At 47.8% G+C, this 19,972-nt stretch overlaps 1 protein-coding gene across 8 annotated transcripts in view; it reads left to right on the top strand.

The window, feature by feature from the left end:
* The first annotated feature begins 1,874 nt into the window (after window positions 1–1,874).
* The window catches only part of HIVEP1 (HIVEP zinc finger 1), a 134,460-nt gene continuing 116,362 nt past the window's right edge, over window positions 1,875–19,972 (top strand). For 4 of the 8 annotated variants that reach the window (XR_012585601.1, XM_074575941.1, XM_074575942.1 and 1 more), the window contains exon 1: window positions 6,860–6,981. Coding sequence is in view for 4 of the 8 variants with exons in the window: in XM_074575943.1 (XP_074432044.1) it covers window positions 6,942–6,981 (40 nt within the window). In the remaining 4 variants the exon portion in view is untranslated. Of the gene's footprint in view, window positions 2,654–3,746; window positions 3,777–3,915; window positions 4,013–4,267; window positions 5,326–6,834; window positions 6,982–19,972 lie in introns of those variants that run through there. The other 4 variants (XM_074575943.1, XM_074575945.1, XM_074575944.1 and 1 more) reach the window with 4 other exon arrangements.

The raw sequence follows: 19,972 nt of genomic DNA, 5'->3' as shown, positions 1-19,972 counted from the left end.
CATAAAATACCTGTGAGCCATTACAGAATACTAGTTTCTGAGCGTAGGGGTTTTGAGCGTAAATCTAGAGGATGTTTAAAAATAGGTGTCCTCCTGAAAATGCAGTGGAGTTTTAGAAAGAAAAAAAAAGCCTTAATAATCTTCCCCGTTCAGATATAGACACAGTCATTTAAAGGGCTCCTTTTAGGTGAAATTTTAAAAGTATCTAAATTCTGCCACAAAGGATTTTTTTTTTCCAGTGTGCATATTGATGTGGCATTTTAGGTCTTGCTGCGAACTTTTAAAGAATTCCACTCGTTTGCAGGTTTGAGAAGATTACGATGTGCCTCCTACTAGCAATCATCCGCAGTACTTTGGGAAAAGTACTTCCCTGAGTGGGTATGCGCTTCCTTTTTGCTGATGGAAAAACACAGAAAAAGACGAAGCGGTCTGCTCTGCCTGGGATGAACAGCCTGGTATTGCCATCTCTTCCAAGCTTTCCCAAGGCTGCCCTCGGGACTGTATTTTCTACTTGCTGGGGCAGGTAGGGGAGCTGCTGGAGCAACCCGGAGCTGGGCTGGAGGTGGCTCTTCAGCCCTTAGCTCTGCTGGCTGGAGGTGCGCAGGCTGAGCGTCGCCAGCTCACAGCTGCCTCCTCGTCCACTTCTTCCGACGGCCGTGGGAATAACCTCACGGGGCCAGACTTTCAGTTCTGCGTTTTTGTCCTCTGACCCAAACTGACTTTGAGATGGCTGGGTTTAAGTTCAAGGGTGGATCAGCTGGCACCATCTGACGTGCCCCAAGCCTCCCTGGGGACCTGTCTCCTCTGACATCTCATTGAGTCATTCTTGTAACTTGTGCTCGTTTGTGGAGTGAGGGCACCTATTATATTCCTGTGCATATCCACGTGGTGAGAGCAACACGTTTTCACGCTGCTGGGCGGGATGCAGCTTGACTACTTTTAGTAGAAGAACAGTTTCCCGCTGGCTCCAGGGGGTTTGCTGTCGTCCTTCATTTCAACCTGCATGTTGGAGCTCCTACTCCGAACTTATTCAGGTCCGTGGCAAAGAGCTGGGTGACCTAGGACTTCCTTCAGCAGCAGCTGCGGCAAATCCTCTTTTCTGAGGCATCTCGTGAGGAAGGGCCAGCATCTAATGCTTCCTCCCTGATGACAACAACCTGAAGCTTTCAGACAATGAGTAGGAGAAGAAAGAGCCAGATGCCATGTATTGCAAAGGCCAGTGGGACAGGCTCGCTGGGGCAGCTGGCCAGAACAAGTCGAGGTCTAGACATCGTTTCAGAGGTCACTCGACCTCAGGTTTGTGACTGGTCAGCCTTGGTACGCCAATTTAAGCTTAATCACATTCATATCGATGCGTTCAAGCTAACGGCAACTCTGTTCTTCAGCACGTCAGAGCCCTAAGTCTGACAACCAGAAGGGGAGACAAGCACAGTTGCTAACAAAAAAAAAAAAGCCATCGCTTTCTTCTCTAACTGGGGTAGTAGTACAACATTTCTCCTGGAAGATACTCTTTGAGGGTCTGGTTTTTCATAAATCTCTAATTCTGTGATGAATACCGTCTCTGTCCCTAACCGCCAAGTTGCAGAGCAGCCAGGCAGGGTGAAGGCAGGTTGTCCACTGCCTTTTTGCCCTCTGTGTAGTGAATACTTCTGTTGCCTCCAGGCAGGAGGCAGGACAGGTTACCCACAGCAGAGAACCTGCCACCACTGTAAGCCATAAATGTTTTCAAACGGTAATTTAAGTGAAGTCAAGAGGAAAAATAGCCCAGAGACACAGTGCCTGTGGCCAGAAGCGGTCTCGTGTCTGTGTACAGCTCTGCACTGAGCTACTCTGCATCCTCCTGCCTTGGTTTCTCCCATGTGAAATGGGGGTGAAAGTACTTGCCTGTCTTAAGAAAACCTGCCGTGATTAAATGGGGCTTGAAAGAAGGCCCTCGGAAAAACTCAAAGTCTCTGGAAACAGTGGTCACGTTCTCTTAAGGCAGGCGCTGGTCAGGGTCTGGCGTGGACACCAAACTCACAAGGGAAGGCGGTAGGGTGGTCACAGCTGAGGACAACAAGGGCTGCCAGGGGCACGCAGACACGGGAGGCGGAAGGACAGCAATATTTAATTGGGTTTATTTGCTAAACCCATCACGTGCTGCCTCTGAACGCCAAAAAAAAAAAAAAAAAAAAGATGGAAAACCCGAGTGGTCACGAAAAGCTGCCAGCACTTCTTTGTCACGGACTTTGGATTTTTTTTTTAAACAATTAGAATACAAAAGGCCCCCCCCCACTTCCTCCTCAGTGCTAAAAAGCCCAGGCCCCCCCCTTCCCTTTTTTTTTTTTTTTTTGGGGGGGGGGATGTTGGCGCGGACGGACAGAGGGACACAGACCACACACACCCCACGCACAGCTGATGCAGGAGCCCGGCGCCCAGGCCAGGCCACGCCACGGCCGGGCCCCCACCGCCTAAACCCCCGCCGTCCGGGCCAAAAAAGGGGCGCCGCGGCGGAGAGGACGAGGCGCCTCCTCCTCGTATTTCCTCCCCCGCCCACTTCCAGCGGCGGCGGCGGCGGCCGAGGGGCTCTGGCTGCTGCTGCTGCTGCTGCTGCTGCCGCTGCCGCCCGGCATGAAAAGTTACCGCCGCGGCGGGCAGGATGCGCGGCGCCACGGTGAGTGTCCCCGACGGGGCGCGGCGGGGCCGTGCGGCGGGGGCGTGTTGTGGGGGGGAAGCCCGGCCGGGCAGGCGGGGAGGAACCTCCGGGATCTCCGCGTCAGCCCCGGCTCCCTGCGTGTGTGCGTGTCCGGCCGTGCCGGTGCCCCCGGGGGCGGGGGGGTGGTGGTGTGTGGGGGGAACCGGGCGGCGGCAGGGGGGAGCGCGACGCGCACCGGCGCGGCGCTCGCAGCGCCCAGCCGCAACTTTTGCCCGCGGGGGCGGCGGTACCGGGACCCCCGCAAAGAGACACACATACCCACCCCCCCCACCCCCCGGGGCCGCGGCGACGAGGGGCGGCGAGGATCCCCCCCCACCGTCCCGGGGCACCGCACAGCCCCAGTGCTGGTGTTTGTGTGTGTGTGTGTGTGTGACCCGGGATGCCAACCGGGGAAGCGGGGGGGGTGGCGGCGGGGAAGCCTCTGTTGTGCCTCGCGTGGCGCCGCCCGTCCCTCCCCTCCCCCCACCGGGCCGCGAGGAAACCCCCTCGGTGACCCCTCCCCCCGACCCCTCCCCCCACCCCCCCGCCCCGGGGCCGGGGAAGGGTGGGGGCGGGGCCGGGAGACCCGGTGACGTCACTGCTCCCCGGCCCCTGCTTCCTGCAATAGAAAGTGAGAAAAGGGTAAAACACCCTCCCCCCCCTCATCCCCCCCCCCCCCCCCGCCTCCACCTCACCCCGCCCCCGCGGCCCGCGCGCCGCCGCCTCCCGCCCCTCCCCCCACCAGTGACCGGGGCGCCCGGGGATAGGGGGGGGAGGGGCGGGGCGGGGGGGGGAGGGGCAGCGCGTCTCTCCCCGAGGGGAGCCCGGCGGATGCGGCGGGCCCGCCCCGCCCCTCGGGGGAGGCTCCGTGTGTCCCGTGTCCTGTCCGTCTCCCCCCTCCCTCCATCATGTCGTGTGTCCGTCCCCCCCTACCGCCCCGCGGGACGGTGAAGGCGGGGGGGGGTTGCGGGGTCGGTCCGCTCCCGCGCGGGACATGGCGGGGGGGGGGAGGGGTCTGCCCGGGGGCGGGGGGGGCCGTGCCGGGGGGCGGTGCCTTGGCCGGCCCCCGGTGGGGGGGACGGGGACGGTGCATGGAGGAGGGGTGGGTGTCGGTGCCGGGCTCGGTGCGTGCGCGGCGGCGGCGCTGGGTCATGTTTGTGTTTGAGGTTGTCAAGTGAAGGAGGCTCCTGGCCCCCCCCACCCCCCCCCGCTCCGCTCCCCTCCCCTCCTCCCTTCCCAGTCACACCCCCCCCCCCGTTTCTCCCGCCGCCGCCGCCGCGCAGGGGTCGCCGCGCTCCCCGCCGCCGCCATCAACCGCCGCGCCGGCCCCTCCGCCAGGTTTGCAGCGGGCCCCGCCGGGAGCCAGGGGAGGGGGGGTGGTGGGGGGTCGGGGGGGTGCGGTGGGGAGGGGACGACGCGGGGGGTGCGGGGCGGGACGGGCGCTCCCCGCCGCGGCCGGAGCTTCTCTTCCAACCCCCCCCCCCCCCCCCCCCCCATCCCTGCGCGGAGCTGCGGCAGCCACAACACAATGTGTCCTCCGCCGGTGGCGGCGGCGGCGGAGGGGGGCGGGTGGGGATGGGGAGGACCGCAGGCCCCACTTCCCCCCTTTTACACCCCCCCACCCCCCTCCCCAGTCCCTTCCGCCGGGACGCGCGGGGACTCCGCTCTTCCCCCCCGGGGGTGCCCAGGCGGGCAGCGCTCGGGGGGTGGTGTGTGTGTCGAGGGGGGGGGTTATCTGTGTGCCCCCCCTCCAGGATTTGGGGGGAGGCGGGTACCGCGGACCCCCGGCCCCTCTCCTCCCGCCCTCCCCGGCCCTGGCCCCGCTGGGTGCCGGGCTGCGGCCCCCCCCCTCCGCCCCCCCCGGGCTTCTCCCCCCCCCCCGCCGGCATGTGTGCAGCGCTTTGTTCGGTGCGGCGTTGCAGAGGGGTTTTCCCAGGCTCCTCCCTCTTTATTCATTCATGTTTTTTTTTTTTTTTTTCCTCCTTCCCTCTCTCCCTTTCCTTTTGCAGCCGCACATACCGACGGCTCTCGGGGCCCCGGGGGCTGCCTGCCTCCCCTAATCTTCTTTTTTTTTAATTATTTTTTTTTTTTTTGCGGGGCGGGGGTGGGGGGGATGTGACCGCTGCGTTTGCAAAGGCCGGTTTCACCTTCTCCCCCCCCCCTTTTTTTTTTTTTTTTTTTTTTTTTTGTTCAAATTAAGGAGGGAATGACTTCTTCCCTGCGCGGTGTTTCAGCCGTGGCTTTCGCACGGCCATCTCTTTCCCCCCCCCGCCGCGAAAGGATGAGTCCTGCTGATGAACCGGCCGGGGGGGGGTGGTGGGGGTGGAGGAAATTGGGTGGTTTTGGAGCGTAATTAAGATGTCATTTGTGCTGCAGGGGAGCATCGGGAGGTGCTTGTGATTTAGGGGGTACCCGGGGGATTTCAAACTCCTGCTCCAGACAGCTTGCATAAAGAAGCGACGGTGTTTATGATAATCTTTAAAAAAAAAACAAAAAAAAACAAAAACCAAAACCAAACCTCAGCCCGGCAGCACCCAGGGGAAGGGGGGGACTTGGGGTTCAGGGGGTGCTTGTTGCTTCAAGCCTTCCAGCCACTGCTCTGCCTTTCCAGTTGGCGTCCGCGCCCGGGAAAACGGACCTGTTAGCATAAGGTTTTATTTAATTTCTAAATCTTTCTGTTATCCTTGCAGATAAAGTGGTACGAGCGAGTAACTTGACAAGCTGTGTGCTCTGTTTTGGATTTTTCCCTGTTTTTCCTTTACCGTGCAGTAATACCCTTAGTGAAGAACCATTAGTCAGAATAACATTTTCCAGCCTTCCTTTGTGTCAGTTGCAGTCAGTTTCTTCTCCTGTTTGGGTCCTTTTATGCAGCAACAGACAAAAGAAACATTAAAAATTAATGATTGTATTCCTCAACAGTCTGTAGACTGAAGGGGTGGTTGCAAGTAGTCTATTTTAAGTCGGTTTGAATTCCATTTTTACAAAAACTGCTCGTCTTAAAAAAAAAATGTGGAAAAAAAACCCCAAAAAACAAACACCCACCCCCAATTAATACTTACTAAAAATCCTACATACTTCTTCCTTCAAGTAGCTATCCTTAATCAGCTTGTCCATATTAGGGGCCACTCTGAAGTTTATATGTATTTTTAAAATTTCTTCCTAGTGTTTATTAAAAAAAAATAATTAATCTCTTAACATGAGGTGGTATTAGTATTTAAAAAGAAAAAGTGGAAAGTGTTAAATTTTTTATTTTGTTTAGCTAGGAGAGTGGAATTACGCCAGTCATTTTCTTTTTTAAGTTCTTGTGCGTAAGTAGTTTGCCATAGTTCCGTGGGAGATATCGCATCCCATAGGATTTCAGAAACTAAACAAAATGCTCCTTAAACCAGAGGCAAATCCTAAGAGTATTTGAGAAGTGGGGAAGTTTTGTTAATCTTGAAAGAGATGCAGGTTTGGGGATGCAAATGTAGGTTTGTGCCGATTTAGCAGGAAACCTGAGTGTGAGGCTACTAAAGAAGTCCCTGGTCCGTGGGGTTTATCTGTAGCGGGGCTTTCCTGGCTGCGGCCTCCTGTAAATGCAGGAGGCAGGACCACGCCAAGGGCAGAAACTTGCTGCGCAACAGCTTGCAGGTGGGTCAAGAGCCGGTGGGATTCTCTGCTGTAAACTGATTTTTCGGCAGAAATATCCCATGGGGGGGAGGTCTTCTGGACTTCCACGCTCCACGTAAGGCACCCAGAGGCAGCTGATGTTACGAGGAGGGCGGATTATTGCCTTTGCCCTTCGCTCTGCTCTCCCCCCGCTCCGAGATGAAGATCCGTATCTTGAAGCCTGATGTCAAAATTTTGTTTAGTTTTCTGGATTTATTTGCATGGGACGCGAGTTGTTGGAAGACGTTTTCTGGCTAGAAAACAGCTGACAAATGTGGAAAAGTGTCTTGGTTTTCTCATGCTTCCTGAGTAATCCCAAAAGGAGTTTCACCCTCATGTAGTTTTCTTAAGATATTGGAACATTTCACTCTGTAAAAGGATAGGTACAGAAATACTTCTTGCTCATCGCTAATTTCTGTGGCCGTTTGAGGATGGAAGGGAGCAGATAGGTATCTTTGTTTTCCTTATTAATGCATGAGTCTCATAACTTTTCTTTCTCTCTTCTTTTTTAGCATACGGATTAACTGACCCCTTTGACAAGTTTATGGAGCTGCCATCTCTCTGCTTGCTGTACTTTCCATTTCTGAGAGGAGAAAGTGGTGTATGAGATTAGAGGAAAATGCCTCGGACAAAGCAGATACATCCCAGAAATCTGAGAGGTATGTAGCTCTCAGCTGAGAAAGAAAAGCTCTTGGGAAACTCGGTTGCAGTTTCAATTACAAGGTTAAGGGAATACGTATTTAAGAAGTCTGTTTTGATCCAAAAATAGTTTGCAAGCAAGTTTTGGGAGTCGGCCGCGAGACAGCTCTAATTTTGAGAGAAATAAGCGGAATCTGTTCTTATTCTCGCAGTCTGTGTGCTTGACAGCGTTCTTGATATCCTCCAGCTTACAGCAATAACCAGCATGAACGTTGAGAATGCGAAGGAAGACGTAGTTTTCTTACCAGAGAATTTATGGTTGAAATAATAAGGGGAGGTGGGAAACGCATGTAGTGTAGAAGCAGCACGAGCACTGATGGCCGGCAGTTGTTTTTGTTAATAGCAATCAGTTTGGCTTGCTTTTGAGGGCATCAGACTCTCCTCCCGTGCATGCCTCCCCGCTATTTATCATCTGCCACCCACACTAGGTTTGACCTTGGTCTTCTGGGTCTCCTCACTGTCCTTTGCCTTCGCCGTAGCTTGTTGGCTATGGAAAGCAGCAAGCGGGCAAGTGACCCGCTCCACAAACTGGCAAGCTTATGTGTCCGGGCGTTTCCTTGAACAAAAATCCCAGTGCGCTTAACCCGGCGCGGGACTGGCAGATGAATGTGAGGAGTCTGATGCTCCGGTTATTTGTTACTGTCTTGGTAGAAGTGGCCCCGGAGGGTTTAAATGAGGGGGGAAAAAAGACAGGTCATTTGTTGAGCAGATGCGTGTGTCGAGGGAGGACACGCTGCCATCCCCACCCCGGTACGCAGCTTTTGGGAGAACATGCTTCCACCTGCGCCCTCACGTGTAGCTGTCATCAGCTTTTTTTTTTTTTTTTAATGTGCATTTTACAGTTGCAGTATGGAAGCGTCCCTTCGGAGAATAAAAGCAATTACAAAACCACAAACGTCAACATAAAGTTTTAGGGGCAGGAACAGCATTTGATTCCGGTTTCAACTTTTTTTTTTTTTTTAATGCCAAAACCCAACAAACATCCGTGTGTGTTTCAGTCGGTTTATAGTTGAGAGGCTCTCAAGTGCCGGTGCATGCAGCTGTATCCGAGGCCTCGTGGTTGCGGACTGTTATCACTGCTACCACTAACAGCCTCTGCTGGAGAAGACATTTTTGCAGTGTTTTTATTCAGGAAGTGCCTTGTTTCGTGTGATGGATAAGCCTCCATCACAGATCGGGAATTTCACATTTAGGTGATGCCGTTTCCCCTTCTCACTGAACGCGAAGCGATGAATTAGAGCCCAGTTTTTAATATTGCTGCTTACTAAGCTGCTGACATAGCTGAGCTTATGTTTTCTGATCAAATATGAGAGTGATCTAGTTCTAGTACTCTGTCTGATATCTACTCTTGTATTGCTTGAAACTTAATAGGAGTTAAGTCTATTGTAAAGCTTTCTAGTCACTTAAATAAATGCATTTAAAATAAATAATGTAATTAAACTCTTAATTGTGTAAGAAATTAATTGGTTTTTTTTTCTTTGCATAATTTCCCCAGTCATTTAGCTTTTATCGCCCCCTGTAATAGCAGTTTTCATCAGTTCCTATTTTTCCACAACTCACGGAGTTCTTGAATGAATTAAGATGGGTTAAATGTTGAGAAGGGAAACAGAGGTATACAGTGAGACCAAGGTTTGAAATGATGTCCGAATGGTTACGTGATTGTTAAAACTACACAGGTGCTGCAAACTTCATCACGTTGTGAGCATGTATTGCTACTATCAGGGGTTATTAGAGGTGAAGTGATTTGAAAAATCAGTTTATTTCCAATTAGTTATGCCCTATTTCCATTTTTAGTCTAGATAATGAGGAAAACTGGATTTCAGTTTCTTTAGTCATTTTATCAGTCTGAGAATATTGCAGAAAACATTTGCTTAAACCCTCAGTTTTTGCTGGAACTTGAGGAGGCTGAAACATTTCGCAGGTCTGCTTTCTGACAGCTTATGTTTATGTATGCGAAGTTAGACCCATCTTAAGTTGACACTCTTAACCATTAAAACTTTAAAAACTGTGGGGTTTTTTAAATGCTGTGGTTTAATCCACGGCAATTAACATCGATGATAACTGAATCTGCAAAAAGAATAAATGTCTGTGGTCGAAGGTGAAACTCGTCAAACTCTTATGTTTTATAGCTTTTGGAAGACTTAAGATGTACGATTAAGTAACCTGTACTTATTGGTTAAAAGGTGTTTTTTAAGTTGTCTTAACCTGATTGTTACCTTTTGTACTACGTACAAAGAATGCTCCGTGGCCCCACCTGGCTTCTGCCTCCCTTGTCCCAACTCCTCTGGTTGCCCCATGGCCATCAAGTCGCTTTAACAGGACTTGTCCGGAGCCCGTCGATGTTTAACTTCTTTGAGAGATCGCTGTTGACCAGCCCTTGACGCTCTCTATCCTGCTGTGTGTTGGCTGAGTTGCTTGGGTTGCGCTCGCAGTCCGAGTCTGCCTGAGAAAACATCCAAGTCCAAGAAACTGAAGTATTTTCACCTAAAAAAAAACCCCACCCCAACTCAATCCCTCTCTCCTTCCCCCTGCACCTCACCCCCCCCCCCCCCCCCCCCCCCCCCCCCAAAAAAAACCAAACCACACGGAAAAACCCCTACCATAAACATCCCCCATGCAAAAAAAAAAAAAAAAAAAAAAAAAAAAAAAACCAAACAAAACAAAAACACAACACAATTTGAGGTTTGCTGCAGCATAGGAATAAGTTGTGAAGGTTTTAATATTGCCTGTGTTTACCGTAAGCAACCTTATTGTCTGGGGAAAATGAAGTAGCGTTGTTTAATACAGAGAGCTAAATTTAAGATTTTGGCAGGAAACCTTAAGGCTCTTCTTTTTGTGACATGGCTTGATTTTACTCATTTTGTATGCTTCTGAGAGAGCTGACAGCCTTTGGCAGATTAGCAGGTGCCCCTGAAGTATCAGGATCAGTGAAGATCAAATTTATTTCTTATGGGTTTTTTTTTGTATGTGCTGAGGTCCTCTCCCCCTTCTTGGCTTTCACTGTCTTTTTATAGATGAGTCAATATAGTGCTATACTAACTTCATTTTCCTGCTGTAAAAAAAACCCCACACTGTATCAAGAGGGCAGGATATGGGAAGCATTATTTTGCAAATAATAAAAAAATTAAATTAGTTGGCCATTTGTTTTCGTGACTGTGTGCTAATGACATGGTTTTAATGCCTGACGCTGGCAGAATCAGCGTGTTGGGTCTGAAGGGTACCGAAAAGGCATCTGCTGTGCTGCGCTCGTTTCGTGGTGGTTTTGTGTCGCATCAGCCTTCCCTGCTTCTGTGTCCTTGCGTGAAAAGCCTTACCCTCGTCACCAAGTGGTCTGCTTTGGTAAGAGGAGCTGTGCACTGTGTCCGACTCGGTCTCCTGGCCAACTTAATAGTCATGGGCAGCCCTAGCAGAAGGGCTAAAATTGGAGAGAAATTCCAGTTTCGCATGTCTCAGCAGGAGAGAGTTTGGATGCACGCAAGTTCCAAAAAATGCTTAATAGTTGCGAAGGCCAAAGGCACACCTTGGAAGAGCCTGGCGTGGGTTACCTGTCAGCTCTGTGGCTGCGACTGAGTTTCCAAGCAGGTCTTCCTGATGTTGTCTTAGCCTCTTAAATATCAAATAACATGTATCGCGTTGCTAATCAAAAGCGTCATCACTCCAGAAAATCAAGTGTGCTGCAAAAGAGGAAAATATCCGTCTTACTCTGACACCCGGAGGTCGTCTTTTCTTGACGTGTTTTATTTGTTGTATGAAGTTTTATCTCGCTGAGACTAACGAAAAGACTACTTTGCGTGCGGCTGCGCCCTGTGTTTACATGGCCAATTGATACACTGGTGTACCAAAACATTTCATAGGAGCTGTAATGTATTCCCAGAAGTACAGTTACATTAGAGAATCATGCTTTTAGCAGGGCTGAGTGGGCTTGGTTTGCTGTCGGGTGGTTGTGAGGATATAGAAGCAAAAACAGCTCATGTTTTTGTTTACGTAGAGGTACCCAGTTGCAGAGTTTAAAATGAAACCTCATTTGTCATGGTGTATGGTGTTTAGCACAGTGCTCTGATTCACCAATACAAAACTGTAACAGAAATATTTTGAACTTTGTCTCTTCCTAGATAAGCTTTCTGTTATTTTTAAGGAAACAAGTCCTTGCTGTTTCTGTTTTTCCTTCTCAGTCAAACACTCCTATTTGAAACAAATGGCGGATGGGCCCATAAAGTTCAACAGCCGTCTCCAAATCTTTTAACGCTTTGCATTTAATAAGGAAATGCAAGTATACTATGAAGAACTGTGCTCAGTAGCTTGATAGCTTTGCGGTAATCTGAAAAGCGTGCTTAAGTTTGCTGGAAAACTGGATAAGTTCTGGGTCTTACGAAGTCCAGAAGAGCCAGGCACCTGCTATGCCTTAAGTGTGATTTAGCTCTTTGAGTTGGTTTAAAATTCTGCTGTGCTTCCAGTACTGAAACAGGCCTGTCTACACTGAAAGCTGACAGGTTGGTATTTCTTATTACTGTTTGGCCGCGTAGTCTATAAAACTTGGGAATTGATTGGTGTGTTCTGCTTTAGTTCATGATTTATATCAAAAGACTTTAAAAAGCCTCTGAAATTTCTTAAGGCTCACTTCTGTAACTCGTGCTTGCTTGGTTCAAAAGAAACGTGCAAGCACAATGTCTGACTTCTGAGTGTTGGTGGTGTTTCTGACACAAAAATAACGCTCTGCTCCAGGGTATTTCTGAGGGGCAGTTGGTGCACTATAGGTGCATCAGAAGTGCTAGTAGTGTGCGCTCTGTGACATACCTGTGGACATCTGTAAAGGTGTTGCGTATGCGTCTTGCTTAAATTTCCGGAGCATGAGTGAGACACAGGTGGGACAAGAAGTCAGAGTTTTGACTCGGTGACTTTGTTGTAGAAGCATCCCTTCATTTGGCAGCAGTTCTTGTTTCTGTGTATCAAATTGTTTTCTCCTATAATTTCTTCTACAAACCAAATTTGAGCCCGAAGCCTCTCTCATGAAGGTCAAGAGAATGAATGGCTCTGTTGGTGTACCGTCAGCTGGAATACCAGCAGATCCACCTGTAATGCAATGAATAGACCAGATCTCTTGTAGACCGTAGAAGTACTCTCTTGGTGCCTTGTATTTCTCATCTGGGATGTGGAATGATAATGTTTCTCTTCTTCCGTTTGTTTGTTTTTGTTTTACTAGCTTAGAGTGTAAGATCTTTAGGCTGTTTCTTACGGTATGTATGGCCCAACATCTGGCACATTAGAGATCATCTTGACTGCAGCCATTAAATTCTGTTGTAATATGAATAATGTCTATATTTACATGTGAAAAGCTGCCTAAAATATTCTGCAGTGTAAGAAAGGCTGGATTTCAAGTTGTAACTTGCCCCCCTTTCCCATCGCCTGTCCTGTCCCTGTCTCCCTGTTACCTGTCCCTAAACTTGTTGATGTGTTTTCAAAAGGCTCTGGTCCCGCTCACTGCACGGGGCGGTTGGAGCTTAAGTCAGTGGCCACAGGTGATGGACAAAAGCCTGCCGAGAGTGGACTGCAAGAGGGAAAAGAATAGTAGGGTGGGTAACACTGTTCAGTGTTGCCTCGAGACAGCTGCGTTGAATTCCTGCCTCCACCGCTGAGTTTCTTGTGTGAGACGGAGCAATTGTGTTACACCGAAACTTTGCAGCCAGCCACTAATTGTGTATTCTGCGTTTTGCCCAAATTGAGATGCCCAGGCAAAAATTCTGAGTTTTTTTGCAACTGCACAGTCGGTCCGCTATGGATACGATTTGGATGGAAAACACCGCAAAAGGGCTAAGTACCTTTAAAAAAAAAATCAAAAAAAAATAAAATCAAGGTCTAGGTGACTGAAGTTGTAGATCCAAGATTAGCCAACACTTTTGGCAAATCTTTTAGTCTCTCTAGGCCTCTGTTTGCTGCCTGCAAATTGGAGATGCCAGTACCACATCAGCTCCTAAGGGCTCAGAAGATAAAGTTGTTAGTGTTGTGAAGGAGCCGCTCGGTGGATAAATAATGGAAAAGATGATGAAGTAACTGGTAGTCAACAGAGCCAAGCGGTGAGCACAGCCCATTTTGTGCACTGGTTTAGTTTTCGTAAACACCCTTACTTTTGGCATTCTTCAGCTTCTTACTGCTTTGCCTCACAATCTTAACATTTAGAGGGTGTTCTTAAAGGTTACTGCCTAGCTTTTAAAATAGCAGAACTAAAAAACCAAGAAATTCCACCGTATCGAACCACAACGCTTCTCCTGTGAGTCATCGGCGTGTTGGGACCTCAAACTGCAAGGCGGGCTGCTGCCGCCAGAGCCGAGCAGCGTGCTGATGGACCTCGCCTGCACCCAGCGCCGGAGAGGGGAGAAGGAAATCGGTCCCACGGGCGAGCGTTCATCATCGCGTGGCAGAGTTTGGGGCTGGTGCTGAGAAAGCCCCAGCAGCCAGGAGGGAATGCTCGCTGCGGGAGAAGTCTCTAGAGAGGAACGTCGTTAATGTCATCGTTTCCCAGCTGGTTTCGAGCCGGGTTGAAGCCATTGCCCCTGGAGGAGGAGGAGGAATTGAAGAGGTCCTACCTTCCCCCACCCCGACACTCGTTCCCTGCGTCGTGTTGCCCTCCTCGCTCGTGTATTTGCAGTGGAAGAAGCAGCGGTACCCAGAGTGAGTTACGCTGGCATCACGGGCCGGGGGTGATTTTTGCTCTGGGTCGGTGGGTGCCCTGGTGCTGTACACCCACCCCGCTGCTGGTGGCAGCCTGGGACGGGAGGGACGGCACAGAAGCAGGGTTGTCCCGAGCCTCTTGCTTGAACTCATTGTGAAACTATGTTGGAAATCTCTTCATTTGCCATGTGTGAGCAGCAGGCTTTCTGAGCTTCTTTAATTGCCCAGAGACAGGTATAGATTTTCCTATGGATAACAAAAGGTGTGTTCCTCATTTCTGGTTTCTTTGTTTTTCCCTCCAGACCCCTCCCTTCTCCCCTTCTGTTGACAAATTTCAAAACTGGAAAGCGGTGGAGGTTCTTAATGGATGATTTTAAGAATTTTAGCGTACTGGTAAAGCATCAGGAAACTGAACTGGTTATGGTTGACACCTTCATTAAAAATAAAATAAAACACTCCCTCTAAAACCTGGCATTGAACTTTCATTCAGAATGAACAAAATTTGGCTAAGATTTAAGCAATTAAAAAGAGGTCCGGAAAACCGAAATTGATTATAGCTGGCACAGTCAGCTTTGAATATGTATTTATAGATTTCTGCATATGCATGCTAAATAGTAGGAAAAGATAATGGGGCTAGTGCAAAGAGAGTTTGCTGGATACGGTCAGTGGCAAAAATAGGTGCTTTCAGAGGGAGTTAAAATAATGTGAAGGAGAGGGGTAAAAGAATGGTATTCCAGCTAACAGGATTGCAAAGAAATACCTGCAAGAATGAGTGCTGATGAAAGAAAAAGAATGGAGGAAGCAGTTTAGTTCTGTTCTCTTGATAGTAGAAAACAACAAATTCTATTTCTTAGGGAATATAAAATCATTGTAATTGCAGTTAGAATCAGGCTCGAGCTGAAAGAAATTGGTGAAGGGTAAGGTTTAAAAAAAAAAATAGGGAATTCATACAGAAATGAAAAAGCAGCAATCGAACTGGGCTGGAAAGCTATGTATAAGCCAGTTAGATTTCTTTCAGAATACAGTGAAGTGGAAACCGTGCGGATCTGTAATTCCGCCTCACCTTTACATCCTGTATCTTCTTTATTGCTAATTGAGCGTGGAGTAAGAAATGCTACAGAATTTGGCATTTGCTGAAGCATGAACTTCAGTGTGTTAGGAAGGTCATGAAGAAAACCACAGCTGTGAAAAGAGAAACAGTAAGATTTCAGCAGTTGCTCTTTCAAACATTTCTATTAAAGCAGGCAGCTGGCTCTGGGATGAAACTGGGTCCAGTCTTTTGAGCCCAGGAGAAATTGCATTTTGTAAGAGTCCGACTTTCTTATGAGCGTTTAGAAGAATATGACTTTTTGGTTTTCTAAATCTTTGCATCTCAGAACAGATTTTTGGTTTGCTGTGAGTGTATATGCCAGGTAGGTAAGGTACCTGTTTTAATGTGGGAGATGTATGTGTCTGTGTGTGTGAACAAACAAAAAACAAACGAGCGAAATCCCAGCAGCCATTTCTAATATGTAACCATTAGAAATTAAAGCGTAAATAGAAAAATCCTGGATAGGCTGGAGAAGCTTGCTTAAGAGAGCCTCCTTGCAGGTTTGTGGTCATCTTACATGGCTGTTATGAGAAAAGCAAAGGCTTATGATCTCATGTTTTTCTTAATTGACTTTTTCCGGCTTGAAAACTATGCAAGTTTCTCTGTTGGCGCTCCGATCAGCCTTTTCAGACTTTGAAGGCATCAGTCGACTAGGCTTTGCAGTTGTGGGCTGTGTTACTGCGACAGGTCTTATGTGTAGCCCAACAGACTTTCCCAGAGCTTTGTTATCATTCAAAAATCCCTTGTTACAATGAATTCTCTGTAATAAAAAAAGGGACCAAAGGAATTTGCAGCACAGTACTGTTTCTTTCAGACCGTTCACTGTGCCTGTGCTGGGATGCTCAGAAGGGTTTGTGCCGTGAGTGCTTACCTGCTGCTCCAGGCGAGGGTTCCTGGGCTGCGGGAAGAATTCCCGGTCCTTCGCAGGGCAGACAGGCGCAGGGACCTTGCACAGGGCGCTGGGTAACAGCACACAGTTGCCTGCCTGTTAGGGGGTAGTGTGTGTTTCACCTAACGCTTTGCGAAATTGCTGAAGAGGTGAAAGCTATGTTTTTTCCCTAACCACGGTCAGTCATTATCACCAAAACAGTCACCCTGTCGCCCACCTTGGTGTACTTGGGAAGCTTGGGGGGGGGGGGGAAGGCTGTAGTTTGGGGGTAAAGGTATTTTGGTTTGGTTTTTAATCCTGAAATTATTCCCTTTCATGGCATGTATTTTGAGGGTTTTTTCTTAAGATCGGGCAATTTGGTTTCAAATTGAGAACTGCTGTAAATATTTATGCTGGAAAATGTAAAGGAGACTTCCTAGAGCTACGCGTTTTCAAAGAGCTAGTTATACCAGTATGTGTTTACTAGACTTGTTCATTCTTTGGTATGCTGGACTCCTGTAGTAAGCTTTTTAGTTCGATAATGGCTTATGAGATTACGGAGAGAGAAACTCAGGCTCTTACTCAGTTGGAAAAGTAAGATTTTCCTTGCTATGTTAAAACAGACGAATAAACTGGACTTTACGTTTCCAAATTAGATGAGTTGGGCAAAGTGCAGTCTTTCCCTCCGCTTGCTTAAATGTAGCATAACTCAGAGTATTTACAAGAAGAAGAAAGGGGGGAAATCCCCTAGGGCAGGTGTTTGGAGCCTTGGGTGAGGCATTTGTGGGGGAAGTGGGGAAGCTCTGGGTCAGTAGGCGAGGCAGTGCTGTTTGGTTTTTATACAAAAACTTCTTAAATGCCCTTTAAAGCGTCTCTCAGAAAGAGGCTGTTGGGAGAATATGCTGACTTAGCGATTCCCGCGTGGCCTGTGGTGGCAGACTGAAGAAGCAGCGTCTTTGTAACGATCCACGGGTCGTGAAAGGCGGAAGGGGGATTTTGGCGAAGGCAAAGCTGAAAAAGTCCGTGTACTTGAAAACTTCGTCTTTAGATTTTGTTGATACTCATATAATTGAATCCGATTAACGGCCGTACGCTGGTTTTAGCATCTTTGGTTGCCAGCAGGAGCAGCGAGTAGGGCGCGCGTGTTCATCTGTTAAATACCTTGTGAACTTCCCACCCCTCCCTCACCCCCTTGAATTCCCCTGGGTTTAGAAGGTAAGTTCCCACCAAGTCCTCTTGGTAAATCCCGGGGCAGACCTCCCGGGCTGAAATGGCGAAAGGCTTGGGAGGAGCCGCGGGGAGGAAAAGCAGCGGTTCAGCAGGAGCCTGTGGTGCAGCGTCGCTACAAAACAACCCCCTGTGTGTCCCTAGTTACCTATGAAATATGTGGCTTACGCCCTGCCAGCGGTGGTAGTCATGGAATATCCAGAGCACACCGCATGATTTCCTCTCGTTTTTGGCCTAATTTCGGGGGGTGGGAAGTAGGGTAAGTTAATGTTGAACCGTATTGTTTTTAACCACTGAGCTCTGCCGAGTCAGATGGGAGATTGGACGCTTGTTCTTTCCCTAAAGGTTGCAATGCAGACACAATACGGAGCCAGGAAAAGAAAGAAAGTGTTTAGAAATGGCAGTTAAACTGTAATTTCTGTGGTGGTTTTGCTATGCCGTTACCTATAAGGAATCTCTAGCCGCTGTGCTTTTTGAAGAGGAATGCATGTCTCTTGCACAGTAGATGTATGGATTTTACCTTTCTCCCTACTTCAGGATTTCTTACAGAAGGAAGTGTTTCTGTCCCAGATCTGTGGAGGGAACACAAGGGTGTATGTATTAATTTGGTCTGAAATATTTTACTCTAATTTTTATTAGCAAAATACAGAACATTCAAAAATGTTCCTGGAATTCTCAGTTGTCAAGAGGGAGAGCTAAGTATGTATACTGTAATAGTTTAATGCCTCGAATCTTAAAAGAGAATTGCCTTCTTCAGTGCAAGGGCAATGCTTTTGTGGCCAAGAGGCAGTTTAGCAACTATGAAAATAGTAAACTTTACTCCAGGGAAGGTTTAATAATTTTCAAACAAATCTTTATGTAGTGTACACAGAGGGCTTGCAGTATTTGTCTTAAGTATTGCATGCATTTGTTAGGGGCTGGGATTATACCCTTTTTTGTGATGACAATTTATGGTACATTTCATTATGTTTTTCCCTGGTGTTTTTTTTTTTCTTTTAAAAAAAATATATATATTCTTGTGCCAATGAAATCTTACATTTATTTTAGAACGCTGTGTATGTATGTCTAAGTGTATGTGTCTATCAACATGTTTCAAAGTAGCGTTTTCTTTATGTGCTTTTTCCTGTTTTTCTTTGAATTCTAGAACATAACCTGAAATAGCAATGTAACTTCTGGAGGTACCAAAGGAATTTGCTGTTCTGGTACAAGGATGATTTTACTTCTGACCCGTGAAACGCAGTTTGTCTTAAGTACCTCTTCAAGACGGTTTGGTCCACGGGTTGCTGTAGAATCTGGCTGCTCACAATCAAGTCACCCATTGCTGCAGTGGCAGAAAGAAAGAGCCAGTTTTTGTTGTCTGGCTGCTAACCCTGTTGAAATGGTCAGTCTTCTCTCTTTTAGGCTTGTTAATTAGGCTAGTTGTTAGGCTTGCTCAGAAGCCCTGCAGCCTTAACAGTTTATGGTTTTCTGAAGCTTTCAGCTGTCTTGGTGTATTATCTGCGTGTACAAGAGTAGTGTCAAGGCAAACTCTGAAATTCCCTGATGGAGCAGGTTGGGATCTCCTGCTTGGAGCCTTTGCCGGAGGGATCCCAGATCCCAGAGTGAGCGGGCACCGTAAGCAGATCGGGGCACGTCCCAGAGCTCGTGGGAATTCTCACAGACATCTAGGGAGGGGTATGGCCTTGGCACAAAACAGGTTTTAATTATTAATGTTTTTCCAGTATCTTATGGCTGGCTTCTGTCATGCCTTTTCAAAAATAAATGAACGGCACACTCCTCTTAAAGACTACAATTTTAACTTTTTTTGTTCATAACTTTTCTTTTTACCCCCCAGTGGTGTGTCTGTGATCTTTTTTCCCCTCCTCTGTGCTTTTTTTCTTCTCTCGTTCTGTTTCTCCAGAGTGACTTCCAGTTCTCGCTGTCTATGGCCATTGCTTCTCTACCGTTCTGCCTGCTGATGGATGTATAACCAACAGTCTAGTGGGCATCTGGGAAACAGGCAAATTCATAGTGTCGTCTTACTTCTCCCTGGTTTTTCCTCCTGTTCTTAAGCCTCACAAACCTTTGATATTGCTAACACCTTAGATGCTCCGGTTTGCTCCCTGAAGAAAGTTGTAGGTATAAAGACATTTCTGCTGAAGTGACCTTGAGTTTACATGATGAGGCCTTGAAAATACGGTTAACAAAGTGTGTTCCTCTGGAATAACATCTTTACAGTGCTTTGAGAAAACAGAACAAGAAATTTGCTAAAGAGAAGCATGTTGTATTAAGAATACAGGTTCAGAGGGTTGAAGAATGTAGTATCTGTCTGTAAAGTGCTCAGGGAGCACTGCCAAGTAATGGATTTTCAATATATCTGAAAACCCAATTATTTTAGGCAGTATTTCTACAAACAGTGTCTCCAAGATGAAAAAGCAAGTGTGCAAATGGTTGCATTTCTCATAGGTCTGTATAAACACATTTATGACCATTTGGAAGTGTAAAAAATGAGCTAATATTGAAATGTTTTTCCCAACTTTTACAGTTATTTTTGTGCTTTTTTCTTCCTTTTTTTTTTTTTTCTTCTTTTTTTCTGTTTGGTAGACATTCTTGATTTGCCCATCCTGTAGGAGTTTCTCATCCTAGCAGCTTTTCTTTTGAAAGCTCAACCTCCATGCTTTAGTAAAACGCCGTCGAGGTTTGCACAGTAGATCTCTCCTGTTTACCGTCTTGGGACCGTCAAAAGGAACTTTGGCAGGGAAAGAGGGGGGTGTGATGAGGAGGATGGCGTGCCCCACACGCCTCGCAGCATCCTTTCCCCTGCCTCTTTGCAGCATCGAGGGTAAAAGACAGATAGAACCTGTCGAGATCTTTCCTCGTGGACCTTAGTACGTCATCTGCAGTCAGGCATTAAGAGCTTACAAATGGAGCTTGTGAATTTCTTCTGATTTTCCATTTGGCTGGGAAATCACAATTTGCACAGCGTGGCCAGTGACAGTCTTAGCTCACTGAGGTTGGCCTTCTGTAGTTGGGTGTATTAATTATAAAAAGCTCTTTAAAAATACTTAGAAGCAGGGAGGAATCTGAACGTTAATGCCTTATTGTTGGGAAATAATGGCCT

The sequence above is a fragment of the Larus michahellis genome, chromosome 2, assembly GCF_964199755.1.
Source record: "Larus michahellis chromosome 2, bLarMic1.1, whole genome shotgun sequence".
In the NCBI taxonomy this organism is placed as follows: Eukaryota; Metazoa; Chordata; class Aves; order Charadriiformes; family Laridae; genus Larus; species Larus michahellis.
The sequence above is the reverse complement of the archived record's forward strand: the minus strand, read 5'-3'. Positions and strand labels throughout refer to the sequence as shown.